Source organism: Morus notabilis, unplaced genomic scaffold (genome assembly GCF_000414095.1).
Source record: "Morus notabilis unplaced genomic scaffold, ASM41409v2 Scaffold1260, whole genome shotgun sequence".
Classification (NCBI taxonomy): Eukaryota; Viridiplantae; Streptophyta; class Magnoliopsida; order Rosales; family Moraceae; genus Morus; species Morus notabilis.
The window spans coordinates 59820-76183 of record NW_010361013.1 but is presented as its reverse complement, the minus strand read 5'-3'; the positions used below and the strand labels follow the sequence as shown (position 1 = coordinate 76183).

General features: G+C 39.2%; 2 protein-coding genes across 5 annotated transcripts in view; both read right to left on the bottom strand.

Moving 5' to 3' along the window:
* Positions 1-539: 539 nt before the first annotated feature.
* Positions 540-11884, bottom strand: LOC21386193 (translation initiation factor eIF-2B subunit gamma). 2 transcript variants are annotated; one of them, XM_024165442.1, is made up of 13 exons: positions 11741-11884; positions 11467-11562; positions 11206-11283; positions 3303-3383; positions 3004-3223; positions 2857-2915; positions 2382-2431; positions 2199-2286; positions 1838-2098; positions 1591-1683; positions 1333-1437; positions 1050-1166; positions 540-967 (listed from the first exon to the last, which is right to left on the bottom strand). In XM_024165442.1, the coding sequence occupies exons 1-13, from the start codon at positions 11804-11806 to the stop codon at positions 896-898; spliced, it is 1386 nt and encodes a 461-aa protein (XP_024021210.1). In that variant the 5' UTR covers positions 11807-11884; the 3' UTR covers positions 540-895. The 2 variants fall into 2 exon arrangements, with proteins under 2 accessions (XP_024021210.1, XP_024021211.1); XM_024165443.1 differs by lacking the exon at positions 11206-11283.
* Positions 11885-13186: 1302 nt separating this feature from the next.
* The window catches only part of LOC112091534 (DNA polymerase zeta processivity subunit), a 3357-nt gene continuing 179 nt past the window's right edge, over positions 13187-16364 (bottom strand). The window contains exons 2-6 of one of the 3 annotated variants that reach the window (XM_024165453.1): positions 16174-16254; positions 15799-15911; positions 14149-14338; positions 13762-13982; positions 13187-13645 (exon numbers count right to left, since the gene is read on the bottom strand). In XM_024165453.1, the coding sequence (XP_024021221.1) occupies positions 13783-13982; positions 14149-14338; positions 15799-15911; positions 16174-16254 (584 nt within the window). In that variant the 3' untranslated portion in view covers positions 13187-13645; positions 13762-13782. Of the gene's footprint in view, positions 13983-14148; positions 14339-15798; positions 15912-16173; positions 16255-16364 lie in introns of all 3 variants that reach the window. The other 2 variants (XM_024165452.1, XM_024165451.1) reach the window with 2 other exon arrangements.

Sequence of the window (16364 nt, the reverse complement as noted above, 5' to 3'; positions counted from 1 at the left end):
TCATCAGCATTAAGTTTTTATTAAAATACTATCTAAATACAAATTCAAGTTTTGACTCACTCAAACACAAACTCAAAAAGATTCTTATCTCAAATCATAACTCAAATGTACACAACCAAACACAAACTCAAGTTACAAGTTTAACTCAAGTTATAACTCAAATTCAACTCAAGAATTAGACTCAAGTTAAACTTCAAAAGAACAAGCCTTAAATTTACACGGAGTATCTAATCACACCAATATGACCAAAGGATTGCAATAAAAATATGCCTAAACGACTCCCTTTTTTTTTTTTTTCAAAACATATCTTCAGTTTCATATTAAGTAAAGGGGAAAAATATAGATGCAAAAAAGGGATTGCCAAAATCTTCCATGATATTTAGCAAATTTGCTGAAAAAGCAGCAGGTATAAATTAGCCGCACCACTGTCCTTCATGGGCTAACATCTCTTTCCCTGGTAACCTTAGAAAGGGTAATGCAGATCCTCTAAGTTACAAGCATTTGTATGGAAAGACCAGTCACATGTGATGAAGAATGAGTCGATGACAATAAGAAACGCTTTCTATTCAAAACTTTACCCCTCATAATTCATAAAGCATTTTAGATAGGGAGATTGTCTAGCAAAACTGAGACTATTTTGTCCAATCGCTTCCAAAAGAGACAGAATAAACCCTAACTAATTGTGATACAATTGCCAGAAGATCAAGGTCGAGAAAAAGGGCATAAAAAAGTACACTCATCAAGACTAGTTTTCTTCGAACTCGCAAAGGGTATTGCACCATGCTATCTGCAAGAAGTCACCAAAAAAAATCTGCCCTGACCATGGAAACTACGAAGCACAAGCTAAAAATGAGATATACATGCCTGTCCCTAGCTGAAGTCCCCACCGATATACTCATTTCTCTTTCTTAGCCAAGGCCTCTCCTTTGCACTCACTGCCAGCAGTGACCACAAAGCCTGCTCCAACCTGGAACAAAAGCTCAATATAAATGTAAGATGCCAACTGAAAGTGTAGAGAGAGGGAGAGAGAGAGAGTGTGTGAGTGTTACTTGGCAATCTTTCAATACAACTCGCTCTTGGAGCTGGACATTACTGCAAACCACTGAACCATTAATGGAACAGCCATCCCCAATGGTAACATGATTCATGACAACTGAATTAACAACCTGCAGAAATCAAGAAAATAGAGAGTAAAAAACTTGAGAACTCAAAATTTAGGACTTGCACAGAAGAAAATCACTATCAATGTGAACGTGCCATCAACTAATGCCGGAAAAGCAAAAACAGCTTATGCTACTCATTCCGTCATTTTATACTGAGGAATCATTATACCTTCACATTAGAACCTATCCGGCAGTGACGGCCAATAACAGATCGCTTTACGCTGCACTTGTCACCCATTTGTGAACCTTCCCCCAGCATACAATATGGTCCCACCTAAAATTATTTCAAGCCCCAGGTAAGTGTAACAATAATGACTTTGCAATGGAAAGGGGTTGCAACAAAAACTTCCAGAATCCATTACCTAAAAGAACTCGTATTGATTTTTGTAATCTAATATTTACATTAGTAAATGTCCAACAGACTTACAGTTGTTTTAGATCCAAGCTCTGCTGAAGGATGGATGATATTATTTTGGGCAGAGAAAGAATACCCTGACAAATTCCTGGCCTCTCCTATGACCTGCCACATTAAAAAGAGGAAACATGCTATAACTGCTTGATAGAACTACACCCCATGGTGGCAGAACTCATAATAAGAAAAAAAGAATGAACCAAAACCTCGGAAAGATACACGTTTTTTTTTTCCCCCCTCAAAGAAGCTCAGTCAAACTCACGTCTCGGTTAATGTCACTGAATGCTTGGATGGAGTTTAATCGAGCACAGTAGTTGTTGCTGCTAGCTATATAGACACAGCATTTATGAGTCCTTCGGACAGGATCAGATCCATTAGGACCCACAGCATAGAGTTGATGAAAACTTGGTTTTGATGCATTAGCCAGGATCTGAGACTGGATTAGTTGGTTAGTCTGGGAACCAACCTTCCCATTTCCATTTTCTTCAGGTTGTGGTACATCGTTCAACAATACTTCCGATCTCTAGTGTTCAGGAAAGAAATGAAAATTACTTCATAAACCTTATAGAAAAGCGTAACCACAAGTAAACTATTTGCAGTTGCAGGGTCCAAGTTTAACAAACCAGCTGGCTCCTGACTAGATAAGGCAACACATCTCGCCTCAAACTATGAAATGTCTCCTTTTGATAAAGAACTTCCTGCAAAACAGACCTGGGAGGGAATCAGGAAGTCACCAGAGGATGTAACCATACCAATTTGCATAGAAAGTAAATACATGATATTAAAAAATAAAAAGGGGAAAAAACCTCTTAAATGCATATAAATGAGCATCCATGAGATCTGCTCGAATTTCCATCTACAAGAGAGCGAGAAGAAAACAATACATGTGAAACAAGCGCAAACCCATCAACTCGAATACCAAAAAGAAATCTTACTTCAGTATACCTTTCTTGATATATACTAGATAGATGCATCTCTTTTTCAAAAAGAATAGCTAATTAAAATACTAAATAACAAATACTTAAATACTAATAAATAAACGAGTATGACCCGCGGTTGATCACCAATACATTTTTGTACCCAGAAAATGCCCCTTTAAGAAGTAATATATTGAATAAGAAACTCAAATGCCTTGGCATTCAAAAAGGCAAGACTAGAGGTGAAGCAATAACTCGTATTTTGGTTGACCAAGGAAAGCAAAAAACATTAGATGTTTTAACATTACCAAGCAGGTGAGAACGGCTTCAAAAAATGAGAGATGCACAGATGGAAATTCATTACCTGCCCGGCTGCACGTAGTATGCTTTTCTGAATTCGAATATCCTTCTCAAGTTCTGCTCCTGTTTGTAGCCAAAAGATGCAAGTTGAGAAACTCGTCATTTAATCTGGTTAAATAAAGACACGAGAAAACTAAAGATGTAATCTAACCAGTTGCTATGTAGAGTAAAAACTGTTTTGTAGGGTCCAACCCAATCAGGTTGTAGCGTCCAGTTTTCCTGGTTTTGTCCTTCCCGCCAGAAGATCCTGACTCTAAAGGTCCACTCACAGGAGTAGAGCAAAGCATTGCTGTTACTACTGCATCATGCCGTCTATGAGCAGCAGCCACTGCACCAGGAGGAACATCAGAAACAATATCACCACTCACAACCTGCAAGAACAGAAGAGCCAATAGCTATAGAGAAGCAACTCTTCAGAACTCAAAACAAGGCAGGAATGGCGGTTCTAACCAAAATATCATTTGCCGTCAGATGATGGGAAATTGCCCGGATTGCACCAGCTGTTCCTACATCCTCAGGAACTGCTGCAACCTGCAGCATATAGCAAAATTTCTAAGCTCTTTTTGTCTTCATAAACCATTGAATACGGAGAAATGAGAATTAAATGCTCTTATATACAGCTGAAATCATTAGCAATAGCAAATAATTGTGAGGTCCTATAAAGCTGACAAAATCCAGTGTACAAGAAAAAAAAAATAGTAAGATTTCAAGAAAAGGGAGCAGTAGTGTTAGGAGTCTACTAAGTCGTACAAAAGCAATTATATTTCCGCACAAACACACCCACACACACACACACAAAAAGGAAGGACCTTCGAGTTGTAGCCAATCTATTTATATTTAACCCTAACCAATCTTCCCATTGCAGCAAGAAATCAAATACAAGTGTGATAGGTTCTAAGGCTTCTTTCACAGTACAAGAAAAGAAAAGAGCAAAAATGAACAAGAATCAATAACTCTTATTGAATTATAGACAAATGTACACAACCACAGTTCTTCGAGGGACTGCAACCTCCCAACTGGCCTAATTGCCAAGCTCCTCACCAATTCTCTCTCTGGATAACCCCCCGTACCCCCTCCTCTTCTTCTATTTATTCCACTGCTCATGCCCTCCCATTCTGTTGTAACTAACTCTCTGCCCCTTAACCCTTCCCCTCTAACTTCCTCTAATCCTGTTACAAGCAATTCTATACAAGCAATTCTATTTACACCTATTTCCCCTTCCTAATGAAAACTTGTCTAACCAAAGGCTTGGTCTTATCAATTACTCCGCCCCCCAAAAGAGTCACCTTGTCCTCAACGTGAAAATCCGGAAACTGTTGTTGTATGACATCAAACAACTCCCAGGAGGCCTCAAAATCAGGCAGATCCTTCCACTTGATCAACACTTCCAACTGGCCGGTGTTAGGAGAAAAACAAGTATCCAAGAGTTGTGTTGGTTCGACACGTAATTTGGAATCCGCAGAAAGGAGGTAAGGAAGCTCCTGGGAAGTATCCGACAATCCAATAGCTCGCTTGAGTTGTGACACATGAAAAACGATACGCCACCGGACCCACGCAAGCCAGGATCTTATATGGGCCATAAAACTTAGGAGATAATTTCTCGTTGACAAACCTGGCCAACAAACGATGACAATACGGCCGTAGCTTCAAGAAAACCAAGTCGCCCACCTGAAAATTGACGTCCCTACGTTTGAGATCGGCCCTCAGTTTCATATTATGCTGAGCCTGCAACAAATGCATCTTCAACTCATCCAAAAGAGCGTCCAGGGACTGAAGTTGTTGTTCCAACAACGAATTGGCAGCTGAGCCACTCTCAAAGCGAAGCAACCTAGGAGGGTCACGACCGTAAAGAGCTCGGAAAGGAGTCATTCCCGCCGCGACATGGTCACTTGTATCATACCAATATTCTGCCCACGGCATATGGGAAAACCATTGGCCGGGTTAAGTCGACACGAAACAACGAAGGTAACCCTCCAGACATCGATTCACCACCTCGGACTGGCCATCTGTTTGAGGATGATAGGCAGTACTCCGGTGTAAAGAAGTGCCCTACAACTTGAATAACTCAGTCCAAAAGTGACTAAGGAAGACTTTGTCTCGATCTGAAATGATGGTTCGAGGAAAACCATGGAGGCGTACGACCTCCTTCACAAATAAGGCAGCCACCGATTTGGCCGAGAATGGATGGCGCAGTCCGAGAAAATGAGCATACTTACTCAAACGATCAACCACCACTAATAGTGTGTCATGGCCCCCGGATTTGGGCAAACCCTCCACGAAGTCCATCGTAATATCATCCCAAACCTGAGTCGGAAGAGGAAGTGACTGGAGCAGACCAGCCGGAGAAAGAGTAGAAGCCTTATGTCGCTGACAAATGAGGCAAGCAACCATGAACGAAATGACATCTTATTTCATTCCCAACCAAAAGAACTCCGAAGCTAGCCGTTTATAAGTTTTTGAAACCCCCGAATGGCCACCCACCTTACTGCCATGGAACTCTTTCAACAAAACCGGAATGATGGAAGATTTTTTTGGAATCACCACACGATCCCTATAGAGCAGTAAATCATTCCCCGAGGTGTATCCTTTCACTACCATCGGATCAGCTGACAATTGAACCCTAATTTCAGCCAACTTCGAATCCAGAAGCACTTGTTGGCGGATGGTGTCCCAATCAAAGGCAGCCGTGGAACTCAGACGCTTGAGCTCCAAATCTGAGGGTTTCCGAGACAAAAGCATCAGCCACTCGATTCTCTAAACCCAGCTTATATTGGATTTCAAAATCATACCCCCATAACTTGCACAACCAATGTTGATGCTCCCCACTCACTAATCGCTAGTCCAGTAAGAACTTTAGACTTTTCTGATCAGTCCGCACAATAAAGTGTCGACCAAGTAGATAGTGATGCCATTTCTGAATAGCGAGAACCACTGCCATCAATTCTCGCTCATAAACGGACTTTGCGCGAGCCCTGGCCGACAAGACCTGACTGAAATAGGCAATTGGTCGCTGTTGCTGCATTAAGACTGCTCCAATTCCGAACCCAGAGACATCCGATTCCAACACAAACGGCGGAGAGAAATCTGGTAAAGTGAGAATAGGCACCGTTGTCATGGCCGTTTTCAAGCTTCTGAAAGCTTCCTCGGCCAACTGTTTCCAATTGAAACTGTCCTTCAACTGCTGGGTTAATGGCCAGGCTATATGTCCATAACCAGCCACAAACCTTCTATAATACCCTGTGAGACCCAAGAATCCCCGCAACTCCTTAATAGAACGAGTTGGCCAATCCAACATAGCAGAAATCTTGGTAGGATCTGCAAATACCCTCTCACCGGAAATGATATGACCAAGATATTCTAATTGACTTTGAGCAAACGTACACTTTTTTTGGTTAACATACAATTGTTGCTCCTCTAATGTTGCCAACACCAAATCCAAGTGTGTCAAATGTTCATCAAAAGAGGTGCTATAGATCAAAATGTCATCGAAAAATACCAAAACAAATTTCCTCAAGAAGGGTTTTAATGCCTCATTCATCAATGATTAAAAAGTGGCAGGGGCATTAGTAAGGCCAAACGGCATCACTAAGAATTCATTGTGGCCCTCATGGGTACGAAATGCCGTCTTCGGAACATCCTCGTCATCCATCCTAATTTGGTGATAACCGGCCTTTAAGTCCAATTTAGTAAAAACGGTTGCCCCACCCAATTCATCCAAAAGCTCCTCAATTACCGGTATGGGAAATTTGTCAGGCACCGTAGCTTTGTTGAGCGCTCGATAGTCAACACAAAAGCGCCAACTTCCATCTTTTTTCTTAACTAAGAGCACGGGACAAGAGAACGGGCTTGTACTTGGTTGGATTATTCCGGCTGCGAGCATCTCCTTTACCAACTTCTCTATCTCGTTCTTTTGGAAATTGGGATATTTATAAGGACGAACGCTAATTGGGCTTGTTCCTCCTTGATGTGGTGCAGTGGTCATGCGAACGCCGAGGAGGTAAACCCACCGGCATATGTAAGACCTTGGAATGCTGCTGCAACAAGTGTTGCACCGGTTCTTGAAGTGGACTTTCTGTGTCGGAATCAACCCGTAAGGTGCTCAACTCCAAGTAGACTCCATGTCCCTCTTGTTTAATAGCGCGGAACATTGCCTTAAGAAAAACCATGGCCTTAGAAAGGCTCGTATCCCCTTTTAAAATCACGTGTTCCCCACCTACTTTGAACTTCATAACTTGAGACTTCCAATTGACATGCATCCCTCCCAAAGTTTCCAATCATTGCATGTCTAAAATACATCGACTCCCCCCAATTCCAATGGCAGAAAATTCTCAACAATTGTCAAATTCGGTAGAGTCAAAACTACTTCCCTACAAAGCCCCTTTCCTCGAACCGATTCCCCCGTTCCCACTTGTACACCAAAACCAATAGTAGGAACAACAGGAATAGCTAACTTTTTCACAGTATCCAAAGAAATGAAATTATGCGACGCACCGGAATCAATCAAAACAATTACCTCATGTTGGGCGATGGTACCACAAAGCTTCATGGTCTTTGGAGTGGATAAGCCCACCACCGAATTCAAGGAAAGTTCAATAACCTCCTGTTGAACTTCCTCCAAAGCCTCCCACGGTTGTGCTTTGTCTAGCTCTTCCCACTTAGCCTCATCCTCATCACTAACCAACATGATCCATAATTATTTCTTCTTACATCGATGTCCCATGGTGAACTTCTCATCACAGCGAAAACACAAACCTCTCTCTTTTCTCTTGCAACTCGGAATCCGAAAGTTTCCGAAAAGTAAAATCCTTCTTTTGAGGCACGGCCTTCTCTGTTACTATCGGAAAACGGGGTAGGCGTTCTGCCCCACCATTGGCTTTTGTGGACAAGGTGGAAAACTCTCCCTGAGTAACTCCTAGTTGTTGCGCCCGTGACCATTTCAGCCCAGTCACCTCCCTTCGCAACAACTCATTCTTCTCTTCTATCCGCTGCGCTATTTCCATAATCTCTCCTAACCCATATGGCTTCAACAGCCTTAGTTCAGCCCAAACTTCAGCCCTAAGTCCATTAAGGAAATTCCTTCCAATATTTCCTCCGGAACATCCCTGAGCGGAGCTGCCATAATTTCGAACCTCCGGCGATAATCAGCCACCGTCCCATCTTGCCTAATCGCCAGAAACTTTTCGCATAAACTACCAGCCTGAGACGAACAAAAGTGCTGCAAGAGAGCCATCTTAAAACTCCATCCAATTAAAGAAAGGCCTTCTCCCATTTTGCCATTGAAACGAGGACAAAGCTTCATTGTCCAAAGCTATTCCTGGCGTAATCAATTTCTCCCTTCTGAACAGCAATTGATAGCAAAAAACTGTTCCATCCTGAACACCCAACCGTCTGGATCATCTCCACTGAAAACCGGGCATTCTACGTGCCGCCGGCGGTTAGCCATCCATTCTTCGTCCTCAAGAACTTCTTCTCATCCTCCCATGTTTCTCCTAACTTCTCTGTTACTCCCTTCCCCATGCGGAAAACCAGCCCTAGCAAATTCCCGCCGACCTTCCTCTCTCGTTCCTCCTCGCCACGCCTCTTCGCCATACCCGCGAGCGCCAACTCCACCGCCGTTCCTTCGGAATCCCTCCTCCCCAGTCGCGCCCCACCAATCACCTTAATACCCAAGGGTTTCCTCCCTCTAATTCCTCACCGGCACTTCCCGTCCACCGTCACACCTAAGAATCTCCTCCCTCGCGACCTCTTGCCCAAAGTCTCACGGAACCCTACGATCCACGGCGCGATTCTCCTCCTTCGTACCTAGTACGACTTCCACTCGAAGCCCATCCACTTCACCGGAGTTAATCGGTGCTGCTCTGTCGTCTATCGCCGTCGCGATCGTCTTTGCCTTCTCCGGCGCCAGAACTGCCGACGAAGGATTCTTCATGTGTTCCTCCCAGAATCAACGAAGATCAGTCAGGCTTTGAATCAACTTTGCCTTAACCTCGCCCACCTCCGTCTTCATCGCTTCTCTTATCTCCTTGATCTCCTTCTCGACGGTTTTGAATCTCTCCTCCGTCTTCTTGGCCGCCATAATCACCAAGAAACGTTGCTCTGATACCAAAATGATAGGTTCTAGGGCTTCTTTCACAGTACAAGAAAAGAAAAGAGCGAAAAATGAACAAGAATCAAGAACTCTTATTGAATTATAGACAAATGTACACAACCACAGTTCTTCGAGGGGCTGCAACCTCCCAGCTAGCCTAAGCCAAGCTCCTCACCAATTCTCTCTCTGGATAACCCCCCGTACCCCCTCTTCTTCTTCTATTTATTCCACTGCTCATTCCCTCCCATTCTGTTGTAACTAACTCTCTGCCCCTTAACCCTTCCCCTCTAACTTCCTCTAATTCTGTTACAAGCAATTCTATTTACACCCGTTTCCCCTTCCTAGCGAAAACTTGTCTGACCAAAGGCTTGGTCTTATCAAAGTGCACATCAAAATAATTTAGACCGACAGAAGCATTGGCCAATGCCTCTATCTAGAAGAGAAGTAATATATGTTTGTCAATACCCAGTTTCTTTCCTTTTTATTTTTCGTTTTGGTTTGGTATTCTTTTTTTTTCCGTTGTGCTTTTTGCTACAGTGGAAAGGATAAGACGAGTGAGGCTCATGAGCAAGCAGCGTAACTTTTAACTTTTAGGGTACACTTGATTGCATTGTTGAAATGGTAATGGTAGTTGAATAGAAATGAAAAGTAAATTAATGCATTTGATTGGTTGAAATTTTTTAGGGAAAACCACTTAGTGGCAACAATGTCACTAGTACTTTTAGAAATTGTGACCAGATGATCATGTATAAAAAAAATAAATAAATAATAATAATAATAAATAAATAAATAAAAATAACCAATCTTAATTTTTGGTTGGTTTTGGGGTTTTAAGACTTAATTGGATGGTGTCAGGTTGTATGAGTACCTAGTCTAAGAATTTCTAGATTCTGTGAAGTATGAAAGGGCTCACACAGGTTCGAAGAGTAAGCAAGTTGCACTGTTGCAGGATTTCTCTTTAGCAACAGAAATGACAGTTTGCCAAAATGTTGGTATACTGGAGATGACTAAAGATCAAACTTTCAGCTTAAAGGTATCAATAGGATCTGAAGATATCACCCATGCGGTGTTGGCTGGAAAGGTCAGGCCTTTGGTTTGCTCCCACAAGGTCATGGTTTCAGGGATTTCTAGATATCCGAAAACAGGATTTGGAGTTATCGGGCTATTAGTTGCAAAGAGAGAAAATGGCGGATGGAACTAACAACTTATATGCCTCAAGGACGGTGAACTGCCTGAAGGAAAGACAGCAAAGATATGAGACAAAAGTCACAAAACCAAAGGAAACAAGGAGACCAGGAAAATAAACAAATAAAAGAAAAGGCCTAAATTATTTCAATAAACTAACGTAGCAATCAAGAAGGAAAAAGAAAATGATATAGTTGTAAGCATAAGCAATCTCGCATACTATGGACAAAAAGAGGTTTATCGCGAAATTGTTTGACTCTATGGACATACATATCAAAATTGTCATTTTTTATTACTTTGTATTCAATGATAGAGGACACCTTGTCCCTACACTCTAGTATTATTCTTGTATTCTCTCTTTCTCAGCAGTAAAGGTTTAAAAAAAAAATGGAACAACAAACTCAAAAGTTCATAGAGGTATATATAAATTAAGAGTTAAGAAAAAGGCAATAGGAAGTAGGAAACAGATCGGTGATTTATGAAAATAAACAAACCGTATTAAGAGCCATCCTCTTTTTATCAATTGGCTTTATAACTATGTTAAATGAAATTAAAAATTGAGCAGCTGCTAGGGAATTACAATTCCAATGCTTAATGGTAAACCTCAAATCAAAGAATGAGATGCCAATCTCATTCTTGAATATAGAACATCATCAACGACAGAAAATAATATCGAAGCTGGATCTGCCCCAAGAAACGGTATGCTAATAATGTATCCCACCCTAAAATTATAAAACATCAACGACAGAAAATATTGTTGAAGTTGGGTCTACCTCCCACATACTTCCTGTCCTTCAGACTACCTATAACTCTAAAAATGAACTACTGAAGCTTATTTTGGCCCAAAACTAGAAATTTTTGCCACACACTCCACATTCAACCAAAATTCACAAACAAGTTCACTTGTAAAAATTTTACTCTCGTTAGAGCCAGTCACTTAGGGGCAAGCATAAATTATAATATCTGAAATCCATTACAGCCTTTTCAGATGATTAAATTGCCCATAACTATATGAACAATATATACATACATACATACAAACATACAAATATATAATATCAAATTCGGTTACCAAGGTACCTCAACATGTAAACGATCAACATAAGCTCCGGATATCCAACCACCAACACGAAGAGCTGCATCTTCCCCTTCAACCACCTAAACGGCCAATACACAAACCAGAAACAACAGTGACAGTGTTTGGCTGCAAGCATAACGAGATTCTCACCTAAATTAAGTACAAAAACCCTAAGAAACAAAGCATTTGATCATATCCAATCAAAAGGAGCATAAAGAAATCAAAAATTCGTCACGATTCAGATTAATGGTAAGAAATCGTACAACAATGAGATCCTTGAGGTTATTGAGTTCCAAGAGCTCCAGAACGTAAGAGAGAACCGGCCGGTTCGCCACCGGAAGCAGCGCCTTCGGAACCTCCTGCGATCATTGGAGAGGACTGTTTGGTTAATAGGAAAATTTTTGTAAGCGAGAAAGAAAAGGCAAATTTCAAATAGAATCAAATAGAGCGAATATTTCGTTTGGTTCGAGAATCTGTGAATTTTGTTGGGGAATTGAAGAGGAAGAGAAAGAGAAAGCAGAAAAGGGAAAAACAAACCTTGGAGACAATAGGGACGAGATTCTTTGAGGTGCCTCCGGCTAAGACCACCACCTGAAAATCCATTGCAGAAGAAATTGGAGGAGAGAGAGAGAAGGGATTTTGTGGGGTTTCTTCCTTTCTCTCTCTTTCTTCAGGATTGTTGTGAAGGAGGGGAGAGAGAGAGAGAGAGACGATGAAGTTCAATCAAGCGTGTTTTTCACTTTTTTCTTTTTTTTTTTTTAATAATTGGACGTGTTTTTCACAATTAACCGGAGGGGAAATGCTTCTATTCTTTCTTCTGTATAATTTTGATGATTTAAAATTATCCTTCTGTTTTAAAATTCGTGATACATTAAACGTCATTTATATCCCTCTGTTGATTAATTAATTAAAAATTGATAAAATTTAAAATTCTCTCTGTAAATTTTTAAAAATATAAAACTTCAAAAAAAAAAATTTAGACTCGATATCAAATTTTGATCTCGTTCATTTTACCAATTCAAATTTAAAATTTGAATTTTACTACAGTAAAAAACTCTCAGAAATAATCATATCTAACTTTTTTACTACAGTAAAAAACTCTTACATTAAGTCACATCTCAACTTGAATTAAAAACTCAAATTCACGAACTAAACAAACCCTTACTCACCGCCTAATGATCCCCTACTTGTAGAGCTCGAAGTGGAACTAGCACACATGGGCTTGAGCAGGCTGGGGTATGCCCTTATATCGTACTTTGATATATGTTTAGTGTTTAAACTAATCAACCATTAAATATAACATTGTATGGGAGAATTCTTATTCATTTTTGAGTAAGAACTTAACATTATATTGAGGATACCTTAAACTCTAAATATTTTAATCTTTAAAAGAACAAAATAAAAAAAAGAGTCCATAAAAGCTATTTTTAGTTATATTTAAGATTATTGTCACTGGTGTCTCTAAATTTTAAGATCATTTTCAGTTTATCTCATGAACTTTAAAAACTCACACTTTACCCTCTAAACTTTAAATTGTTCCCATTTAACCCCTTTTGCTATAATTTCTATTAAAAAATGATTAAAAAAAGAGAGTAATGCAATCGCGTGGTATTTTTATTTAAATTTCTGTTAGAAACAAACATATAAAAACCACATATCAACACTTAACCTCCTTTTTTCCGTATGGTTTTAACAGAAATTGCAACAAAAAGAGTTAAGTGAGAACAATTCAAAATTTAGAGAACAAAATAAGAGTTTTTAAAATTTAAAAAATAAACTGAAAATAACTCTAAAATTCAAGAGCACCGGTGATAATAATCCATATTTATTTAGGTTTTCAACTTATTTTCCCATTAATTTCTCTAGTGACTAAAATGCCCCTCATTCACTCGTGCTAACCGATGATCACACACACTGGGATCACTAGTAGGTAATCCACTGGTTACCTAAATATAGTCGAAACATGGTACTTTCTTTGGTCTTTCTTTTTCTTTTCTTTTTCTAAATTCTTGATGTTTTGTTTATCTATTATCTATAACGTATCAGAGTATACCATTTACAATGCCGTAGGAAAAGAATAGAGACAAATAAATGTACAAAAATGGCATATTCTACACAGTAATACATGTATAAAATGTTGATACTCTTCACAACCACCCTATTCTAGCTAAAATGCAATAGTTGAAATCCTTGTCTTCTGCCAATTTTAAAGGTCCCTCATAAAGACAGTTTGATCATGGATTTGAACAATGGCAATGAGGATTTCTTTCAGCTCTTCTACAAAACCACAACTCCTCTCGGGGGCTTCTTCCGTCGGTGCACAACATGGTTGTCATAAATGGTTATGAATGCTATTTTTCCGCTCTATATATAGTTATACTTCACAAGCACGCGTGAAATCAAATGATTTGAGATAAGCGTCCAGAAATGGCAGTTCCACATCTACAACGCATGGTAAAAGACTAAAATCAGTAATAGTATGTACATTTTTCCCAGACTTCAATAAATAAATTGATAATGCACTTATATATCGAATGAAATCAAGGCAACGAGAAAACTGAAATTTATTGCAGACACTGTCAAGGCTTCGGTTCATTCAAACTTGGATGTTCCAAGTACAGCTGCACACAGAGAGGTTCGCTGCTCATCGACTTAATCGGGGTTATTAATGGAGGTTGCTGCCACTGTTTTGTATCTGTTGGGATCCATAACTCCGACGTCTTACTCGAACTCGCCTCAGGAAGGGATCGAAAATAACCAGTGATCTCCCACCTGCAATCTAAAGTGAAGAGAGAACCTTTCACACCCCACTTCAACATACTTGAGATAGAAGGATTAAACTACTAAAAAGGTCCAGAACTACAGTGACTTTTCAGCGTCTGATTAACGTCTTAAGCTGAGGCATAAAACTGATGCCATATGTCAAAATGTAGTAGTAGAATTACCGTGAGAAAGAACTTTTGTAAGTGGTTCCGAGACTGAGAGCTTCATTAGAAATGACCTAAGGGAGAACTCCAAATCAGCATCTTCCACCTTTGAGCTAGAAGCCTGGTTCACCGCGAGCTTGAACATAAATCTTTCCACTGGGATGTTGTCAGTGTTGAAGAAGATAACAGCTACTCTTTCAACAAGACCCTAATTTGAAAAAGAAAGAAAGAAGAGGGAAAAAAAAAAGGATCTTCTGTTGTAGTGAAATTGCTTTGGAAGGTCAATAGGAGAACAATGCCGAAAAAAGAAAACATTAACGTAGATGCTCTATTTATCTACAAAAGATTTGGGGGAAGTGTGAAGCTCTAAAGACAAGATCCTATGTTGGCTAAGAATATCAAAATAAGAAACTTCTAGACGATCAAGTATACTAAGGGGGGGAAAAAATTCATATTATACACGTAAGATAGGAGGAACTAAAGCAAGTAATCAGTGACAACATTGGAATACCCATTTATCCTCACAAGGTTTTTTTTTCTGAAAAGTCAAATCATCGAAGAGAAAATTTCACGAGAGCAAACCAGTAAAACCAAAAGCGCACCAAACAGAGCATATCAGTTGCACAAAAGCATATGAAGCAATCAAGAATCCACAAAAAGAATGCGGAAGAATGATTTGAAATGGTCAATATTTTAAGAAAAAGTTCAGCAATGTCCTACCAAGGAGAAATACAATTGAATTCCTCTTAGGGTTTTCATGTACCTGGTTCAGTTTTCAGTGCAAATATATTAAATATCATTTACAATAACAAACTTAGAAGTTCCCTTTCATCAGATAGAACTTTCTTAGATAGAAGCCCGTCCCTCTAAAACTAACATTGCATCATGGAACCACAGCCCTAAAGGTGGTAACAGAGTCGGAAACCCTGGACGTTTTGTGATACATGTAGCAGGGTCGTTAGATGAACCCATTGAAAACTTGAAAGTGATGATCTTGGTGAACACGATAGAATTGGATTATAACTTAGATGTAATATCTTTTTTTTTCTTTTTACTTTTTATTCCCCACAATGCCACTGAAACAGTTCCTTTGAAATTTGGTTCCATCAAGCAAAATTATTTGCCTCTTTCTACACCAACAGATCTTGGGTTACCTCTATAATTTGTAAATAGTATGTAACTGAAACAATATTGGCAATTACGAGGGGGAAAAAAAAAACCTGGAAAAGCAAAATTCTGGGATCTCCTAGTAAGCAAGTTGAAGAAATTCTGAAACTTAAATGGATGTATATGCAACTATAAAAGTAAATCCAATCATGGGGAGAAAATGCAGGGAAAGAAAATTTGGAACTTTTAACTTTGTAAAGAACTATGTTGTCAAAGAAACGAGTCCAAAAAAAAAAAGGCTAAATGCAAAGTTGTAGGGCACTTCTTAGTTCTTACTTAGACACGGCAAACAAGCATTACAGTTTACAATCTAGTTTCAATTTCACAGCATCTCTAAGCGTGATTAGTAACATCTATGTATATATGTGTCTATTATATATATATATATATATATGTATGTATGTATGTATGTATGTATGTATGTATGTACAGACGCACACAATATATATGTATGTATGTACATAAAATAGAAGTAAAATTCAAACACGAACAAGGGCCAACCTTTTCAATAAAAGGAAGAAGTCCAAAAACAGCAGAATGGATATAATCTCTGAGGTCAGGATGACGAGCCCTCTGAACCACTAAATTCATATACCTCCTCCTTTCAAATGCACCTTCAAAAAGAAAAAACAATAAAAAAATTAAAAAAAAAAATTCCATATTCACCATCACTCAAAAAACACTTCCAATATGAAAACCCAATTACGAAATTTGACACAGTGAAGCCACAGCCAAGCTTTTTTCTCAAGTTTCTGGTTGAGGAAGAAGGTTTTCCTTTCTTAAGTCACACCAGATAAAAAAAATTTCTTGGCAACCAAACATGCCCAAAAACAAAAAACAATAAAAAAAGTAAGTTAAAGGGTGTTAGAAGCAAACCGGAAGGATAAACGCCTTTGAGGAAAACAATTGAAGTGATAGCTACTTCCAAGAATTCTACCAGAATCCGAGCTGACCCATCTACACAATTTTGTTTTTCAGTTAATTACAGTTGCAAAAAGCAAATTATACGAGTAAACGAAATTGATGGTAATAATAAATAAATAAATGAATTAAAAAAATATAGGGAA